The sequence below is a fragment of the Crocodylus porosus genome, unplaced genomic scaffold, assembly GCF_001723895.1.
Source record: "Crocodylus porosus isolate Cpor-Errol unplaced genomic scaffold, CroPor_comp1, whole genome shotgun sequence".
In the NCBI taxonomy this organism is placed as follows: domain Eukaryota; kingdom Metazoa; phylum Chordata; order Crocodylia; family Crocodylidae; genus Crocodylus; species Crocodylus porosus.
The window spans coordinates 42576494-42592827 of NW_017728951.1; the positions used below are offsets into that span (position 1 = coordinate 42576494).

Consider the following 16334-nt stretch of genomic DNA (forward strand, 5'->3'; position numbering starts at 1 on the left):
CGGTGCCCTAAGATGGCCGCGTGGAGGAGTTCACCTTGCCGCCGGCCGGGCCTTCCCGCGGGGCAGGGGCGCAGCCGGGTTGCCCCTTTCCTCCCGCGGGCCCGGCCCAGCTCACCTCTGCGTCTTGGTTTTCTCCCCTCTTGTAGATCCTTTAGCTTGGCCTAGCTATGACTTACACTCCGGCATGCCCGCCTCCGCGACGTAAGTAGGGACAGAGCCGCAGCAAGAGTAACGTGCTGGGATAAGCGGGGTCAGCGCCAAGGGCTAGAGCAGCTCCGGACCAGCCTGAGGGGCCGGGTCACCTCGTGCGGGGCCCGGCACACACTCGGCCCTGCGCTCCTCCGAGAGATGTCTGCATAGCTACTAGACTACATATATTCGATTATATATGTATATAGATAATGGGGTATTTTATGTATGTGTATATATACATATATATTTGTTTATAAAAGGTGGTATTATATATACATTTTTGTATAAAGATATGAAATGCATATATAATCTAAAATTGGTTGGACTGGATGACCCCTTGAAGTCCCTAGTTTTCTTCTCTGATTCTATATTTCTAATGTATATGTGCACACATACACACAGGATAGATACAATTAAAGCTTTATACTTGTAAGTAACTTAATTATGAACATCTGTGTCTGTATGTATAAAGCTTTAATTACGTGTGCTCTTCATGCATTTTTCTTCCGGATTTTTAATGTCCTGGAGTCACACCAAATATCTTTAAACGATTTCTTACAGCTTCTTTCATCTGAGGGTGTGAGCCAGTTGAAACCTTACCTTGAGGGAAAGCTGTGATGCAATGATACTAATAGCAGTAATTGAGTTGCCTTCCCTGGTATTTAGCACACTGACTTTCCCTTTTGATAGGCGATCTCTTGTTCAGGGCTTTTGAGAACAATAAATGTGATTGGATGATTGTAGGACTTTACAAGAAAAAAGGATAGGTGGAAATCCAGATTAGGGTGGAGCTATTTGCATCAAATCCTTTTCTTGTTCTTAAAAACAATGAAATTGCTTACTCTCTTCAGATTCCCAAGTGACACACTTCTAAGATGCAACTAATGTTTAAAATTCATGCTACTCATATGAAATGTAATAGAAGAATTACATCTTAATAAAAAGATAAACAGCCTTTTGATGGTATACATATGCAGGCAGGCCACATGTATAACAAATGTCATTTGGGTGAATACAAATTACTAACAGCAGTAACTAATTAGGACTGTTACACTCATAAAACATTATAGGTTACAAACTCTCATAAACTGTTTGTCACTTTACTCATTCATTAGCCGAGCTGTTGTTTAGACTTGAATCTAGGTCCCACAGAAAAACAAAGGACCCCAATATGTTAATTGTCAGTGTTTTGATGCTACAGGCTGCTACAAAACTGAAATTGGAAGTAGTTCTCCCTAGAATGACTGACTGCTTTTGAATTGAGGCACATTTCTTAGGAAGAAAAACATGGCATAGAAATTGAAAGTGTTGGTGTGAACTCTTAGAACAATAACTGCTAACAAGAACTGCCATTGTAAATCTGGTTGCACAGTGAGCATTAGGGTAGAAATTGGCAACTGCCCTTCCGCTTAGTATAGCTCAATCAGCGCAACCATTTTTAAGTCTTTAATCACAGCAGTTTTGAATTGGGTCTTAAAATGCTTTTCCGTAAAATGTCTGCTACTTAACCTGTGGATGTTACTTTTAGTTTTTGTTTAAGTGCAGATAGCAACCAACCCTGCAGAGATGGATTTGTTTGTCTCTACAGCAAGGCATTTTTTCCGTAAAGTAGCTGGATGAGCTTGTTTTAGTTTATAAAATGTAACTAGTAATATCTGCCTTAAGCCAGGCAATAAAGGCTTTAAGTGGACTTGTTAAAATAATATTGGCATTTTACTTCCTTCAAATAATAAGATGGGTGCCAGTACACTTTACAAATGAATAACTGTCATAGAAAATGTTTAGCTTTTAAAGCATGTGTTCCCAAATGTGAGATTTGTGTGTACACTAAGAAAATTAGTTCTTTACAATAGCAGCCTCTTTGAAGTCTGGCCTTTTATGGTGGGTGGTGGGGAAGAGATCACTGGCAGAATTATTCCAAGATAATGCCCTGAGGGGCTGGGTCTCGAATATCTGTTCCAGTCAGTTCCCCAGTGCTTATAAGATTTTTAAAAAGTGAGTACCTGAAACTTTGCTTCAATTCCCCAGTGACTTAAGGCCTTCATGGACTTGAAGTCCACAGACTGTATAAGAATGGCTTCCCCTGGTTTTCTACAGGAACTTCTTAGATGAGGTTCAAACTGTTCTATTCATCTCAGTAAGGCCTAGTACTCTAAATGGTAGTATAGTACCCTCATCTATATAATAAAATGGAGACATTGAATCTAGATTCTTAAAATGTGTGTGCGCAAGAACATTTTACTATTTTTTTTTTTTTAAATACAAAAACGGGCAGGTAATATATTCAAGCAGTGGTGCCCTTATAGTAGGGTGACTGTCTGTTCCTGTTTAGCTAGGACAGTCCTGGATTTCAGAGGCTGGTTTCAGCCACCTGTTGAGAACTATAATGGGCATCCCAGGGACATAGGGTGCAGTCTGACCAGGAGTGGGCTAGTGCAGACCACCTTGCAAGTGGGTAGGCAGGCACCACTGTCTGCCCAGCCTAGCACACTGCCCTGCCCCGCTGACATGGAGGGTGGGCAGTGTCCAGGATTTCCATGTGGTCAGACTAAGCATTTCCTTGTCAAAGCTGCATTCTCAATTCAAAAAAAAAATTTCTGAACTTTTAGGTGCTGCTGAAGGATGGGAGTTGTTATTTATTTATTTTGGGGGGATGGGGTTGGGGGAGAAGATGACAGTACTTGTCTAATTTGTTCTACTGTATTGTTTTCCTTGTTTTTGGAGACCTACCATTGAATGATGGAACAATAGTATTGTCTTGTAAACTTTTATATGGTGAAAGATAAGTACCTTCAATACCAACATGAATATTTGGATGGGTGTGGGTGACTAGAAAGAAAGAGTTGAATAGGAAGTGCTCTAAAATATCAAGTAACCTGAGGGCTCTCTTGTTACACTAAAGCTGTCAAAGGCTCAGCCTGAGAACAGATCTGCTAAATGCTCTTGGTTTGTTTCTCTTATCTGATCTTCCCCACATTAATGGCCAGCAAGCTTAAACTGTTTTACAGTACCCAGGAAAAGTCTTCATCTGACTGTTTGGTTTTTAGACTACTGTATTTGGACTCCCATCAGCTTTATTTCTGTTACTTCTTCAGTAAGTCTTTCTTTAATGCTCCTAATGAGTCCCAGCAAAAGGTAGTGAGATAACAGGATCACAGGAAAGAACCCATCTTTTCTTTAGCATTAAAAATGCACTAATCACCAGGCCACAAGATAAGTCCAATAATTTTAAAATCAGATGTACATGAATATCAGGCAGTTTAAGTAGTTGCTGCTGGCTGTTAGGTATTCTTTTATTTAGAGCAGCTTATGGACTTTAAAAAAACTGGTGAATTTTTACCTTTTTTTTAAACCTTCCGTTTGACTTGGCTTTTAAACATCCAAGTGGAGATGACAGCTAAATAAACAATCCTGCATGTATTTCTTAAGTGAAATCCCAGCTCTTACTAACTTCCAGTCTCTTAATTTGGAAAAGAAACATCTCACTCAGAGTTAAATCTGTTTTTTCTGTTAAGTCTGTGGGTATATTGCAGGCACTATAATTAGTTACTATTTTAGTTTAATGTGTCTCTCAAGTCCATATATGACCTATTTTAAGTCCAGAAAAATCTTAAAGTGAGTTTGAGTATAGCTCGTTCTTTTATGATAAATGGATACATACTAATTAGCCTATTATCTTTCCAGCTCCAATGGCGATCCCTCCATCCTATGCAGACCTTGGCAAATCTGCCAGAGATATCTTTAATAAAGGATATGGTAGGAATAATGCTTTTTATGATGACCAATATGAACTCACATTTTTCTGAAATGGAAGTGCTAAGTTTTATACTCTGCAAATCTTCTGACATGCTTTTATACACCTGCATACAGTGAAACAAACTTGGGGGTGGGGAGAGCATTTTAAATATGTGGGCACCAATATCAAAGCAACATATACACACAGATAATTGCTTGTGCTTAGCTAAGGGATGGGAATAGAAAAAAATAGAAAGATGAGTACATATCAAGGAAGCAGGAGAAATATACAGGAATTCTGTGGGAAAGAAGCAGAGCCTTATGGTGTAGATGTAACTTTTACTGGAACTCCAGACTCTGCATTCAGAATGCAACTCTGCTCTGATCTAAACTTGACAGTTTAACTAGCATAGGTGTACATTTTATTTACTGGTAAACCATAGTGTAGATGCAAAGGACCTTATGCTGGTATAGCTATGTAGTACTGGTACCTATACTACTAACTGTACCTAGATAAAAGCTGTTGCATACTGACTACTTGACCACTGTGCTGTTAGAATAATGAGAGTACCTCTTTCAAACAGAGAAGATCTGTGTGATTTTTGGGGATATGCTTAATCCACAGTTCTCTGCTGGCAGCTGCCTGGAACCTCATGGAGCACCACTAACCTTGCTAGAGCTCTACATGAGCAGATGTCCACCAGAACACAGTATAGAATTAGGGTTGTAATCTCTCTGTGTTTGAGTTGCCAGTCTTCTGCGTTTCTCACAGTTAGTCATCTCAATACAGACTGAAGTTCATAAAGGTAGAGATTGTCTGTGACTATATATTTGTACTTTGTGCTTCAGCCCCTAGCCTCTAGGACAGTTGTTCCCAAACTCTTTTTGCTGCAACCCTAAATTGGCCACCAACAGGACCTCCTAACCTGGTGCTGCAGGGGCTCCTGGGAGTAGAGTGTGGCACCAGTGGCACCCCCGGGGGCAGGGAAGCTGCCATTGTCCCCTTTGTATGCGGTGGCCCTGTCCTGCCTGCCCACCACTCCTGAGCCACTTGCGTGAGTGCAGGTATGTGCAGGCCTTTCACAACCCTACTGAGGACCCCCCACAACCCTGATTTGGGTCACACCCCATGGTTGGGAACCAATGCTGTAGGAGCTGCAGCACAGTACGCTGGAAGTAATATCACTATTGGATCACTAAAAGTAATAACATAAAATGTAGGAAATTGTTTTTAAGGCTTATACAGATGTAATAACATGGGAAATAATTACTTGGACACAATATAGTTCAAGTTGCCTTCACCCTGATGTATGATGCATCTTTATGGTGGCAAAGATGAAGAATGGTCACTTCTTGTCTCTAACTTCTGGGTCTCAAACTGACAAAATCATACCTGTTTGCCTTTCTCATCTGGAGGCTTGGTGGGAGGGATTGCCAGTGTAATTCTCAGGCTGCCACTGTTGTAAGAGGCAGCTTTGCTTATCTTACACTTGCTTAGTATAAGATAAAGCAACTTTATTATCAGGAAGCTGACACTGAAAAGGCACTTGACTAAATCTCCCTCTTGTAGTAATAACTCAGAATGATTTCCTGGTTTTAGTGATTGCATGACACTTTTACCTATCTCAGTCCTGCAGAATTGAGAGCTATGAAAGAGTAGGATTGATTTCATTTTGGTTGGCGTTCAGCATAGATTCTGCAAATAGAATGCCATTTAAATTTTTTATCGATAGCAGCAGAAAGCTGGAAAAAAATGCTGCTTTACTTTTGGGGCAAAGTTGGCTGGGCATAGTTGCAGTTGCTTGAAGGTAAAGGGACGAATGATTATCCTTCAGACAGAGTAGTCAACTGTCTTGTAGGAGTTATCTGTGTAGAATAGAAGGGACAGAAGAGGGACCTCAAAATACTTCTTTGAGTATTTGTTTATAACATGTAGTAACTTTAACCTCTCCTTGTTAAGGATTTGGACTTGTGAAACTGGATGTGAAAACGAAGTCTGCAAGTGGAGTGGTAAGTCTTGCATACAGTTGTATTTCTGATTGTGCTCTAAGTCTGTGGGAACACTTTCCTCCTTATAAAAGGGCAGCTTTTTTTAGATGCTGTTAGGTAGGTGACAAAATACTTTGATAACAGTTGGCACAGTATGCTGTGGTAATCCATGTAGATTTATAACTTTGAATGTAACAGTGGCATTGCAATGTTTGCTAACATGCTGTAGTTCAGGTGTATGCCCTGCTTAGCAACATTGCAGGTACCAAATCTTTTATTCTATGTGAGTGCAGGGGACATGGAAATGAGTGAATAGCAGATCTGTTCTTTAACGAACATTCAGGATGCATCTACACATGCAATTCAGGCAAAGTAAACTCTGCAGCAGTTTGTTCCAGAGTACTCTACTCCTGGGTGCAGTATCTTCACATGTGCCCAGGACAGCAACATTTTGAGCTGGGATGGAGTAGCCTCTGGCCCAGTAGCAGACTCAGGGGGTCAGCCCTGGGTTTCAGGTGGTGGCATGGGGTGGCACAGAGGCTGGCTGGGGCATGAGTGCCCTGAAACTGTGGAGCTGTATGGCTGACCCCCTGCCTCTCCCCTCTGAGCCTGCTGCCAGCCCAGGACTGCTCTGCCCCAGCTTTCCAGGTCACCATCCACATGTGTATTGCAGTGCAGTAAAATGACTCCACTGTAAGCTAGTACTGTTCCTAGCAGTACCATATTACAGCAGAGGTAATTTAATTTAATGCACCCTAATACTGGCCCAGATGTAGATGGTGATGCTTTACCACAGAGCTAATTGGTCAACTCTGCAGTTAAGTGTAGATGCACCCACAGAAATTGTAATTTGCTTCCACTGGATGATTCTTGGTGTCCATAGATTCCTGTTCTATGTGCAGAGTTAAGCTTCATCTGTCTAGCCCAGGGATGTTCAACCTCCAGCTCATGAGCCAGATGCAGTTTCCAGCACTCCTGTTTGGCCTATGGGGTTCCCCAAGGATCTTTTTGGGGAGTCCTGTGATCCTGAACACTAAATTGAGCATGTGTGGGGCTCCTTCCTGAGGGGGGGTGGGGGGGGGCAGCCCTGCACCATGCTTCTGGTCCTCAGGTCCAAAACTGTGAGCACCACTTGTATCCAATGTGTTCACTTTGCCTTGGCAGCATAAAAATTGATTAGCATTATACCACTGCAAAATGTATGGTGTTTGGTTTCCCTTTTTAAAACTAGCACATGGCAGTTGAGTGATGGCTCAGATTGTTACATGAGTGTTTTGTAACACTGAAAAAAGCCAACCTTCAAATCTTACTAAGGCTGAACCTGCAGTAGTAAATTTTAATAACATAACTGCTTGTCTATACTTAGCCCAAGAGCCTGGCAAAACTCCTCAAGTGGTCCTCTAGCCCAAATAATTGGCCACCACTGGATTATACTCTGTTTGGAACTTGGGAGCATGCAGACATCTAGTGGTTCACTAGTGTACTTCAAGTAAATATTTTGCCCCTAGGTAGTTTATTTTGGTTGAGATCAAATGTGGTTGTTCCTATAAAAATTCTCACGCCTTTAGAAAGGATGAACTGCAGTTGGTGTGTCTGTCCTGTTCCTCTGTTGCATACCCCTCTCCCTCTCCAGCCCCCAAGAATATTCTTAGCAATATTGGCATATTACTGTATTTGTTGTAATAACTGTTTTCTTCAGTGTGTGATGAGGTAGGTGTAGTACTCCCAGGAATAATTGTTTAAATATGCTTTACTAATAAAACAACTGTCCTCTTTAGCAGTAGTACATGAAAGACATGTTATACGTTAGAATTGGTGGCTAATTATAGAAGGTGGGGGGGATACTGGGTCTGAGCTAATTGAGATTTGGAATATTAACATTGTGGATCGATTTTTTTTCTGTATGATTTAAAGTTTTTCTATTGGAATCTTGTTAAACTAATAAGGATAGGTTGGTATGGTTTCTTTCTTGCATTCAGAGTCTTAATCACATTTGTGAATGAAATCTGCTAAATATTAGTAATTAATGTTACTGCTAGCTGCCCAGAGAATTTTTTTGCAAAGAATGGCATTATAAATCTAACAAACTTGTTGCGCCCCTAAGTTTAATATTTTTTTTGCTTAGGAGTTTGTATTCTCTTATGTGACTATTAAAATGCCTAGCTGGAACAGTAAGGCTGCTATTCTAATTTTTGATTACCACCAAAGTTGAGGTCCAATCTGGGTAATGATTATAAAATAATATGGCTCTATTTAAGGTACGTTATTTGGAGCCATCTCACAGTTATAGTGTGACAGTCTGTCTTTGGAGAAGAAGGGCTAGAATAGCAAGATTCAGGATCGCGACATGCCAGAGTTGTGTTAGGAAGCTTTCTGCGAGGCTCAAATCTGTGATATTAATCTTACTAATATTAAGCAACAAACTCCCCTCTGTATTTGAAACACTTGGTTCCCCTCCTTTTCAAGATAAAAAATTAACTTTGAAATAAATTTGTTCAGCATTATGTGTAACAGGAAGTAGGAAATATATAATTGAGCTATTTAATAGTGTAATTGCTACCTTGTCTTGCATTTTTATGAATAGGTACAAAGTGTTGGGTTCTTCCAGACATTCAGCGGGGTATTGCATGTTAATATAAATTAAACTTGTCAAACAGGACAGAGCTGCTTTACAATTGTGCAATGTTCACTTTTTTTTAATTCTCTCCAAACTAAATAAGATGTTGTTCAACCCTGTTTCTCGTGTGACTAAATGATATGTGCAGCCTGTAAACCATCTTTACTTTTTTTTGTCAGGAATTCACAACATCTGGGTCATCGAACACAGACACTGGAAAGGTGAATGGGAGCTTGGAGACCAAATACAAATGGGCTGAGTATGGTCTGACGTTCACAGAAAAATGGAACACAGATAACACTCTGGGAACAGAAATTGCTATTGAAGACCAGGTAATAGAAAATAAAAATTAACTATAAGTAGACTTGTCATCTGAACAGCAGACTTAAGTTAATAAGTTGTTTGGCTTGTTTTGTTTTCCAAAATAGATTGCCAAAGGTTTGAAACTGACTTTTGACACAACCTTTTCACCAAATACAGGGTAAGAGTTTCACTTTTGTTTTCTTACAGTACCATTTTTGGCATAATTAAGGAAATATTGACATTACTTGCAGGGTTAATTATTGGGTAAATTCCTGTGGAAATATAAAAAGATGGTTGCTTGGATCAACCCACATTATTTTTTCAAATAATTAAATATGAATTGGTTGCTTAGGTATGAAAAATTTTCGTGGAGAGAAATTGGGGGCCATAGGGAGGCAGAGATGTACATTTTTAAGTCATTCAAGATGTAAACCCCAACCCAAAACCAGCACTTTATTTTAAACATGGCACGTTTCTGTGCTGAGCACACCACATGCTCAGAAGAGGCAGCACATTAGCTGGGCCTGGCTCACCCAATGTCTGTATAAATTAGGTGATTCAGTGGGGGATTTTTTTTGTGCTTTTATATAATAGCTAATTGAATCAGCTTAGATAAAAGTGCCAGAAAACCCCACTGAAACACTCAGTCTATATAGGCATTGCAGTGCTGGGTTGAACTAACTTGCTGCTGCTTCTGGTAAAGAATGGGAGTTTTCTTGGGTTTTTTGTTTGTCTCATTCTCATATTTGTCAGCGGCCTAAATGTGTAATATTTATTTCCTTAAAAACCTTTTTTTATGCGTTATTTATATTTCTGCTTTCTTAACTGGTCAGTTATGTCTTTCTCCATTCTTGAGAACTCTTATACTTGGCTTTTGTGTACCCACTGCAGATTAGTAGAGATCTAATTTTGAACTTGGATGAAGAATTAAGCTTTTGTAAAGTAACTTTTTTATTTTATTTTCCCAGAAAGAAAAGTGGCAAAATTAAATCGTCTTATAAACGTGAATGTGTAAACCTGGGTTGTGATGTTGACTTTGATTTTGCCGGACCTGCGATCCATGGTTCAGCTGTTTTTGGTTATGAAGGTTGGCTTGCTGGCTATCAGATGACTTTTGATAGTGCCAAATCGAAGTTAACAAGGAATAATTTCTCTGTGGGTTACAAGACTGGAGACTTCCAGCTGCACACTAATGTGTAAGTAATTGGGGTTTTTTTAAGGCTGTTTGGGAAGACAAGATGTCATATTGAATGAATGGCTATAGTTTGTGAAACGTTTATGAAGAGTCTGGAAAAGAACTTTTTGCTCAGTTAACCAATATATTACTCTCTGAATAACAGCTGAGACTTCTTAACATCATTCTTAGCCATTTCCATGCCTGTGACTTAACTAGGATTTTTGTGGTGTTTGTATAAAGTAATGTCAGATTCAAGTGCACAGCACTTTTTTACAGAGTGGTAAAAATCAAAATACAGCATTTCAGTAGTCTTTACCAAGTAGACTGTCTTCTGCTGTAAGATGGAGAGAATTGTACTGTTATGACAAACCTGCACCCCTACCAGAAATAGGTGTGAGCCCATTACATAGTTTAAATATGCTTTATCAATGTTTCTTAATTCTTGCTGTAATTGAAAAGTCTCTCTTTGTTCTCAGCTATTCAAAGGACTCAGACTTAAGATACTTACCCTTATGTGGCAAAGTAATTAGTTTACTTATTCTGTTGATGGGTTTTTTCTATATAGATGTCCTTGTCCATCCTCTGATTGCAATTTAATAAGGCATTTTCAAACAGTCTAAATGATTGTGCATGTCATTTGTTAGTGTAGTAACAAATACATTCCACTTACGTGCTGCATTAGAAAGCCATTTGCATGTTATGTCCTTGTAATACAAATTTGTTCCGTCTTAACCTTGTAAAAAGGAGGGGATTGAGAGGGAGTGGAGTTAAGAAAATAAAAGCGAGTTCAAATAGCAGTATCCAGATCTACAGTAAATTGATTGCAAAATTAATAAAAAGAGTTGAAATTGGCATTGCACTTAAAAATAATAAACCCTCCCCCTTTAAAATATTTCTTCAATACTATTTGATATGATGCTACTTTTCAAAACATTAGGTATCCAGTCACTACAAATTTAGCTTGCTGTTTTATTCCTCTGATTTTCTTTTTTTCTGTATCCTTTGTTTCAAACGTTTTATATTAGTTGCTTTGTTTTTTTTGAGATTGGCTCTTCCATGAACTTTTAACATTATATTGCCCCCCTCCTACTTTCATTTTTTTAATGGAAAACTTTTAATATTTTGTTCCTGTCTTTTAGATGACTTAGTTGAAAAACTTGAAAAAAACTTAATTCTAGGGGATTTATTTTCCATAATTCTTATATTTGAAAATATTTTGCAGCAATGATGGGTCAGAATTTGGTGGCTCAATTTACCAGAAAGTGAGTGACAACCTTGAAACTGCTGTAAATCTAGCTTGGACAGCAGGCAGCAACAGCACTCGTTTTGGTATCGCAGCTAAATACCAGTTGGATTCTACTGCTTCTATCTCTGTAAGTATCTCCTTGGGTTCAGCTCCATTAGCACCTCCATCACAATCTATGCAGACAGATTTGTAAATTTTTTCTTAAATGTTCCGCACCATAATAAATTAATTTTTCCTCCTCTGTATCATAAATAATGTTTCACAGGTCAGCATTAACAAGTAAAATAGAATGTAGCATGTAATTTAGTATGTAATGACTGTGACTGATACTTGAAGTATTGCAGTTATACCAACAGCAGTCCCGCTCCAAATGTGTTAAACATTTTGGGGGTAACTTCAACAGTTTCACATGATAAGAATTCGATACTGGTGGCTACTTCCATTTCTCATTCAATCTTCCATAGTTTAATGGAGCTTGGATCAGTTACTTGAACAGTAAAAACTCCCCAAGAATGGGGGATGCCAGATAACAAAATAGGCTGGTTAATTGAGCGGCCCCGACTGCCGCTTCTCTTGCCGCGTCTGGGGCGTCTCTCCTGCCGGTCCGCACAGCCTCTTATGCCCCCTGGGCTGTGCGGGCTCAGCAGCACAGGCTGCTTTGCCCCAGGCTGTGGGGGCCTGGAGAAACCAGAAGTGCCATGGTGGGCACTTCCAGTTTCACTTTTCCTTACAAGCTGGCATGCCGGTTAACAGAACATGCTGGCTTGGAAGATGCTGGTTACCAGAGAGTTTACTGTATTTGTAATTCCTCCTTCAAACTATGTCTCGTGATCTGGAATAAGTGTTATAACCTAGATTAATATACTACTCTACATCCTATTGATTTGAGGTTATGGCAGTCAGTATAACAATATATGCAGAGCTTCAGTAATTGGCTGCTCCTTGATTGGAGGCATAAATAAAGTTTCTTTTAAAGATATTTCATCACATGTTGTAGTCTGAACCGGCCGATTTTCAGGAATATCATAAGGATTGGCTTGGGTTTCTTCCTAGAAAAGACCTAAAAACAAATATTTTTCTGTTAACTAGTGTTATGTTAGAAATGCATCTCTGAGGAGGATTTGTAGCCACCCTCTCATAATTATTTCTTCTGGCATCAGTGCCACATGCAAAGTAATGGTGATGTTTAATTTAGAAGGAAATAAAAGCTGTTTAGGTAGTAAGTACAGAAATCCTGAAACTATAAACATCTTGCTGAAGCTGTTATGACTGTATTGGATGACAATATTCTGCCTTCCTGTAGGATTATATCGGAGCGCATTTCTTGAACTTTTTAGTTACTGCTTTTCCTTTTGTTTTCAGGCAAAAGTGAACAATGCTAGTTTAGTTGGAGTGGGTTACACCCAGACCCTAAGGCCAGGTAAATATTTTTTGAATGAATCCTTGCTCCAGCCATGCCTAGGAACCCAGAACTATAGACTCTGGTTCTGTTCATGCATGGCTAGATTACATAAATGTAACTGCTTGTATTTTCTTTCTTCAGAATGACTGGAGGCTAACTGCTGATCTTTGTGACAGTAGTATATGTTGTGTACAGCAAATGTTTACTTTGTCTTCCAGAAAAAATGCTTTCATGTTTGCAAAGTAATATAATGCTTCTATAATGAAGATGAGCTAGTACTTTAATGCTGGGAGTATTTCTGTTGACGGGACCTGACATGTTTTAGCCTAATTGAAAATGCCCAGTAGTTTAATGGTAGTATTGGAGTGATGTTGTACCCTTGATGGTCCAGGAAATGTATGCTGGGTGCTGGCATGACTATATACTTCATTTCCAATTTCCAAATTAGTATTTCCCCTGATTTTACATGCTGTTGCAGTATATTCTTAATGTAAAGTTAAGGTAGCTTTTAATTAGAGGTGCACTGATATATCGGTTCGAGATCAGATCGGTACCTATTTTTATAAAGAAAACTGGATGCATCTGATATTGGCCCAATGGGGCCAGTAATTTAGCTGATAAATTCCTGTGCTGTGCTCAGTCACAGAACAGCACTTGAGCAGCAAGGAGTACAGCCAGCAGCATGAAGAGATGCCTCCAGCTGGTCAGTCCAATGTGGTGGTGGAGGAGGGTGTGGGAGGAAGAGGAAGGGCAAGGGGGTGCAGATCAGTGCCCCCACGGTGAGGGAGGGGGCAGGGGCGGGTGCTGGAGCCATGGCTCATGTGGGTGGAGGGGGGAAAGGGGAGGCAGCTCCCACTGCTGCTTGTACCCTGGGAGGGCACAAGGGGGATGTGTGTCCCCTGGATCTACATGGGGTGGGCTGCAGCCAGGGCTGCACACAGCTCTTGAAGCAGGCACTGGCGGCACTGGGAGGATGCCGCATCCACCTCTAATTTGGTTCCCGCTCCCAGTGCTGCCGCCGCAGTCCTGGCTTTTTCTGGAGTGTTGAGCTGGGGCTGTGATGGGCAGCTGGTGGCGGTAGTGAAATTTTGGGTGGATGCAGCATCCTCCCAGCACCACCAGTGCCCGCTTTGAGTCCAGCCCCACCGTAGCCCTGGCTACAGCCTCCCCTGCCCCATGCAGATCCAGGGGGGCAGATGTCCCCCCAAATGCCATCTGGGGTGCGAGCAGCAGGAGTGCCCCCCACCCCATGAGGTACAGCTTTGGACCCCCTGCCTGGGCAGTCCCTGCCCCCTTATCACAGGGGGTGTTGATCTGGTCCCCTCCCCTTCCACCACACTTGGTTTACCAGCTGGAGGCAGCTGTATTGGAAATTGTATCTGTATCGGGCCAATATACCTTCTTAAATATCAGCTCTTGGTATCGGCCCCAAAAATCTCTATCAGTGCAGCCCTAAATTTTAATTATTCCGCCTGCCTACTGTTTAAATAAGTAGTTTCATAGTTTCTAGGGTCGGAAGGGACCTGAGTATATCATCTAGTCTGACCCCCTGCCATGGCAGGAAAGGTTACTGGGGTCAAATGACCCCAGCAAGGTATTCATCTAACCTCCTCTTAAAGACCCCCAGGGTAGGGGTAAGCACCACTTCTCTTGGAAGTTGGTTCCAGACCCTAGCCGCCCTGACCGTGAAGAAGCGCCTCCTGATATCTAACTTAAATCTACCCTCTGCCAGCTCGTGACCATTATTCCTGGTCACTCCTGGCAGTGCTCGAGGGAACAGGGACTTCCCCAGTGCCTGCTGATTCCCCCCTGACTAGTTTGTAACAGGCCACTAGATCCCCCCTCAGCCTTCTCTTCTGGAGGCTGAACAGGTTCAGGTCCCGTAGCCTCTCCTCATAAGGCCTGCCCTGCTGCCCCCTGATCAGGCCCTGAGTGGCCTGCCTCTGGACCCTCTCCATGTTGTCCACATCCCTCTTGAAGTGCAGCACCCAGAACTGGACACAGTACTCCAGCTGCAGCCTGACCCGTGCCACATAGAGGGGGAGGATCACCTCCTTGGACCTGCTTGACATGCATCTGTGGATGCATGACAAGGTACAGTTGGCCTTCCTGACTGCTTCCCCACACTGCCGACCCATGTTCATCTTGGAGTTAATGACAACTCCAAGATCCTTTTCTGCCTCTGTACTGACAAGAAGGGAGTTCCCCAACCTGTAGATATGGTGCCAGTTGTTCCTCCCCAGTAGCATGCAGGTTTTTGCCTGTTATGTCCCAGGTAATTTTTAATGTCCAGAACTGTTTTTTCCAGTTCAGTTATTTGTATGACCAACTTAAATCTCAATGGAATTCACATACATATTTCCTTTTTTAATTGAGGAATAGCTTGAGGAGTAATTAATTAACTAGAACTTGTGATAAAATCAAGAGTCTAGTTACATGATAGCAGGTAGCTTCAGATGACATGTTTTAAACATATGATTGCTTATTCTTACAGGTGTGAAGCTTACACTCTCTGCCCTGGTAGATGGGAAGAGCATCAATGCCGGAGGCCATAAACTTGGTCTTGGCCTGGAATTGGAGGCTTAACATGTCTGAAGAAAGTGCTGCAGGGAAGGGATATCAGAAGAATTTGGCCTTAAAAATGTGTTTCCAATGTGACCAGCAGGCTTTCCCCCCACCACCCACCCACCCAAAGGATGACCTAAAACAAGAGCTGTATTTGAAATATTTAGACAGTTACTTGTTAGCTGGTTTCTAGTTAAATTGGTTACCCATCTAGTTATCAATTCTGCATTAGTGCAGTCACTTAAACATATTTAAATGTATTTAACTGTTAAATGCGCTACCCACAAATAATGAAATAGACATTTATGAAAACTGTACAATTGTGTGCATGTTTGTTTTTATGTTCCTTTTAACATTTGGTATTGGCATTGAATGAGAACTGGATTAGTGGATGTTTTGAAATGAGGTCAACAACTTTGTCAAATCACCTTAATTAGAAATACTTTTGGTATCCCAAGACAACTCAAATTATGAATAAAATGACTACACACACATACTTGTGCCTCAAATATTTTAAAAATGAAGGTACTTATGATAAGGGCTCAAGTAAATTTTAGCTTAAATAAAAAATGCCTCTAGCACATCCATGCTTCTGTGGTGCAGTTGCAGACCCAGTCCTCCTGACCGCACATGTCGCAGACTTTAGCCTGACAAGAATTGGACAACTCAATAGGAATTCATGGACAGGCAAGTGAGGGCAGCCCCCTCCTATAGTATACTTGAATAATTACTGTGCCCTTAATTGGTTTTGAGGCAAAAACATTCTACTCCTTCAGTATGATTCCTCTTAATTTCAAAGAGTTTAGGGAGAGATAGCAGTGTTTGTATCAATCTCTAGAATTTACCCCTCAAAACCTAACTGGATATTATGACACTAGGTATTCACATTGAGTGCGTCTTCAGCCAGACATTTGGGCAGTTGAGTCTGCTTAATCCAGTTGCTTCAGGGCTATGCAAAGCTCCTACTCTGTGTGAAACAAGCATCAGCTGACCAGAAACTGAAACTTAGATTTATTTCATTTTACAAATAAAATAACACATTTTACTGTTTCCAAATGATAATTAAGTTTGCAAGTATTGAAGTACTTGGGTCTGCATTGTTCATCTT

The 16334-nt window shown here is 40.8% G+C and overlaps 1 protein-coding gene across 1 annotated transcript; it reads left to right on the forward strand.

The window, feature by feature from the left end:
• The first annotated feature begins 95 nt into the window (after nucleotides 1-95).
• Nucleotides 96-15722, forward strand: VDAC2 (voltage dependent anion channel 2). Its single transcript, XM_019556017.1, has 9 exons — nucleotides 96-201; nucleotides 3877-3948; nucleotides 5888-5937; nucleotides 8713-8865; nucleotides 8962-9014; nucleotides 9805-10032; nucleotides 11236-11386; nucleotides 12622-12679; nucleotides 15156-15722. The coding sequence occupies exons 1-9, from the start codon at nucleotides 168-170 to the stop codon at nucleotides 15245-15247; spliced, it is 891 nt and encodes a 296-aa protein (XP_019411562.1). The 5' UTR covers nucleotides 96-167; the 3' UTR covers nucleotides 15248-15722.
• The last annotated feature ends 612 nt before the right edge of the window (nucleotides 15723-16334 follow it).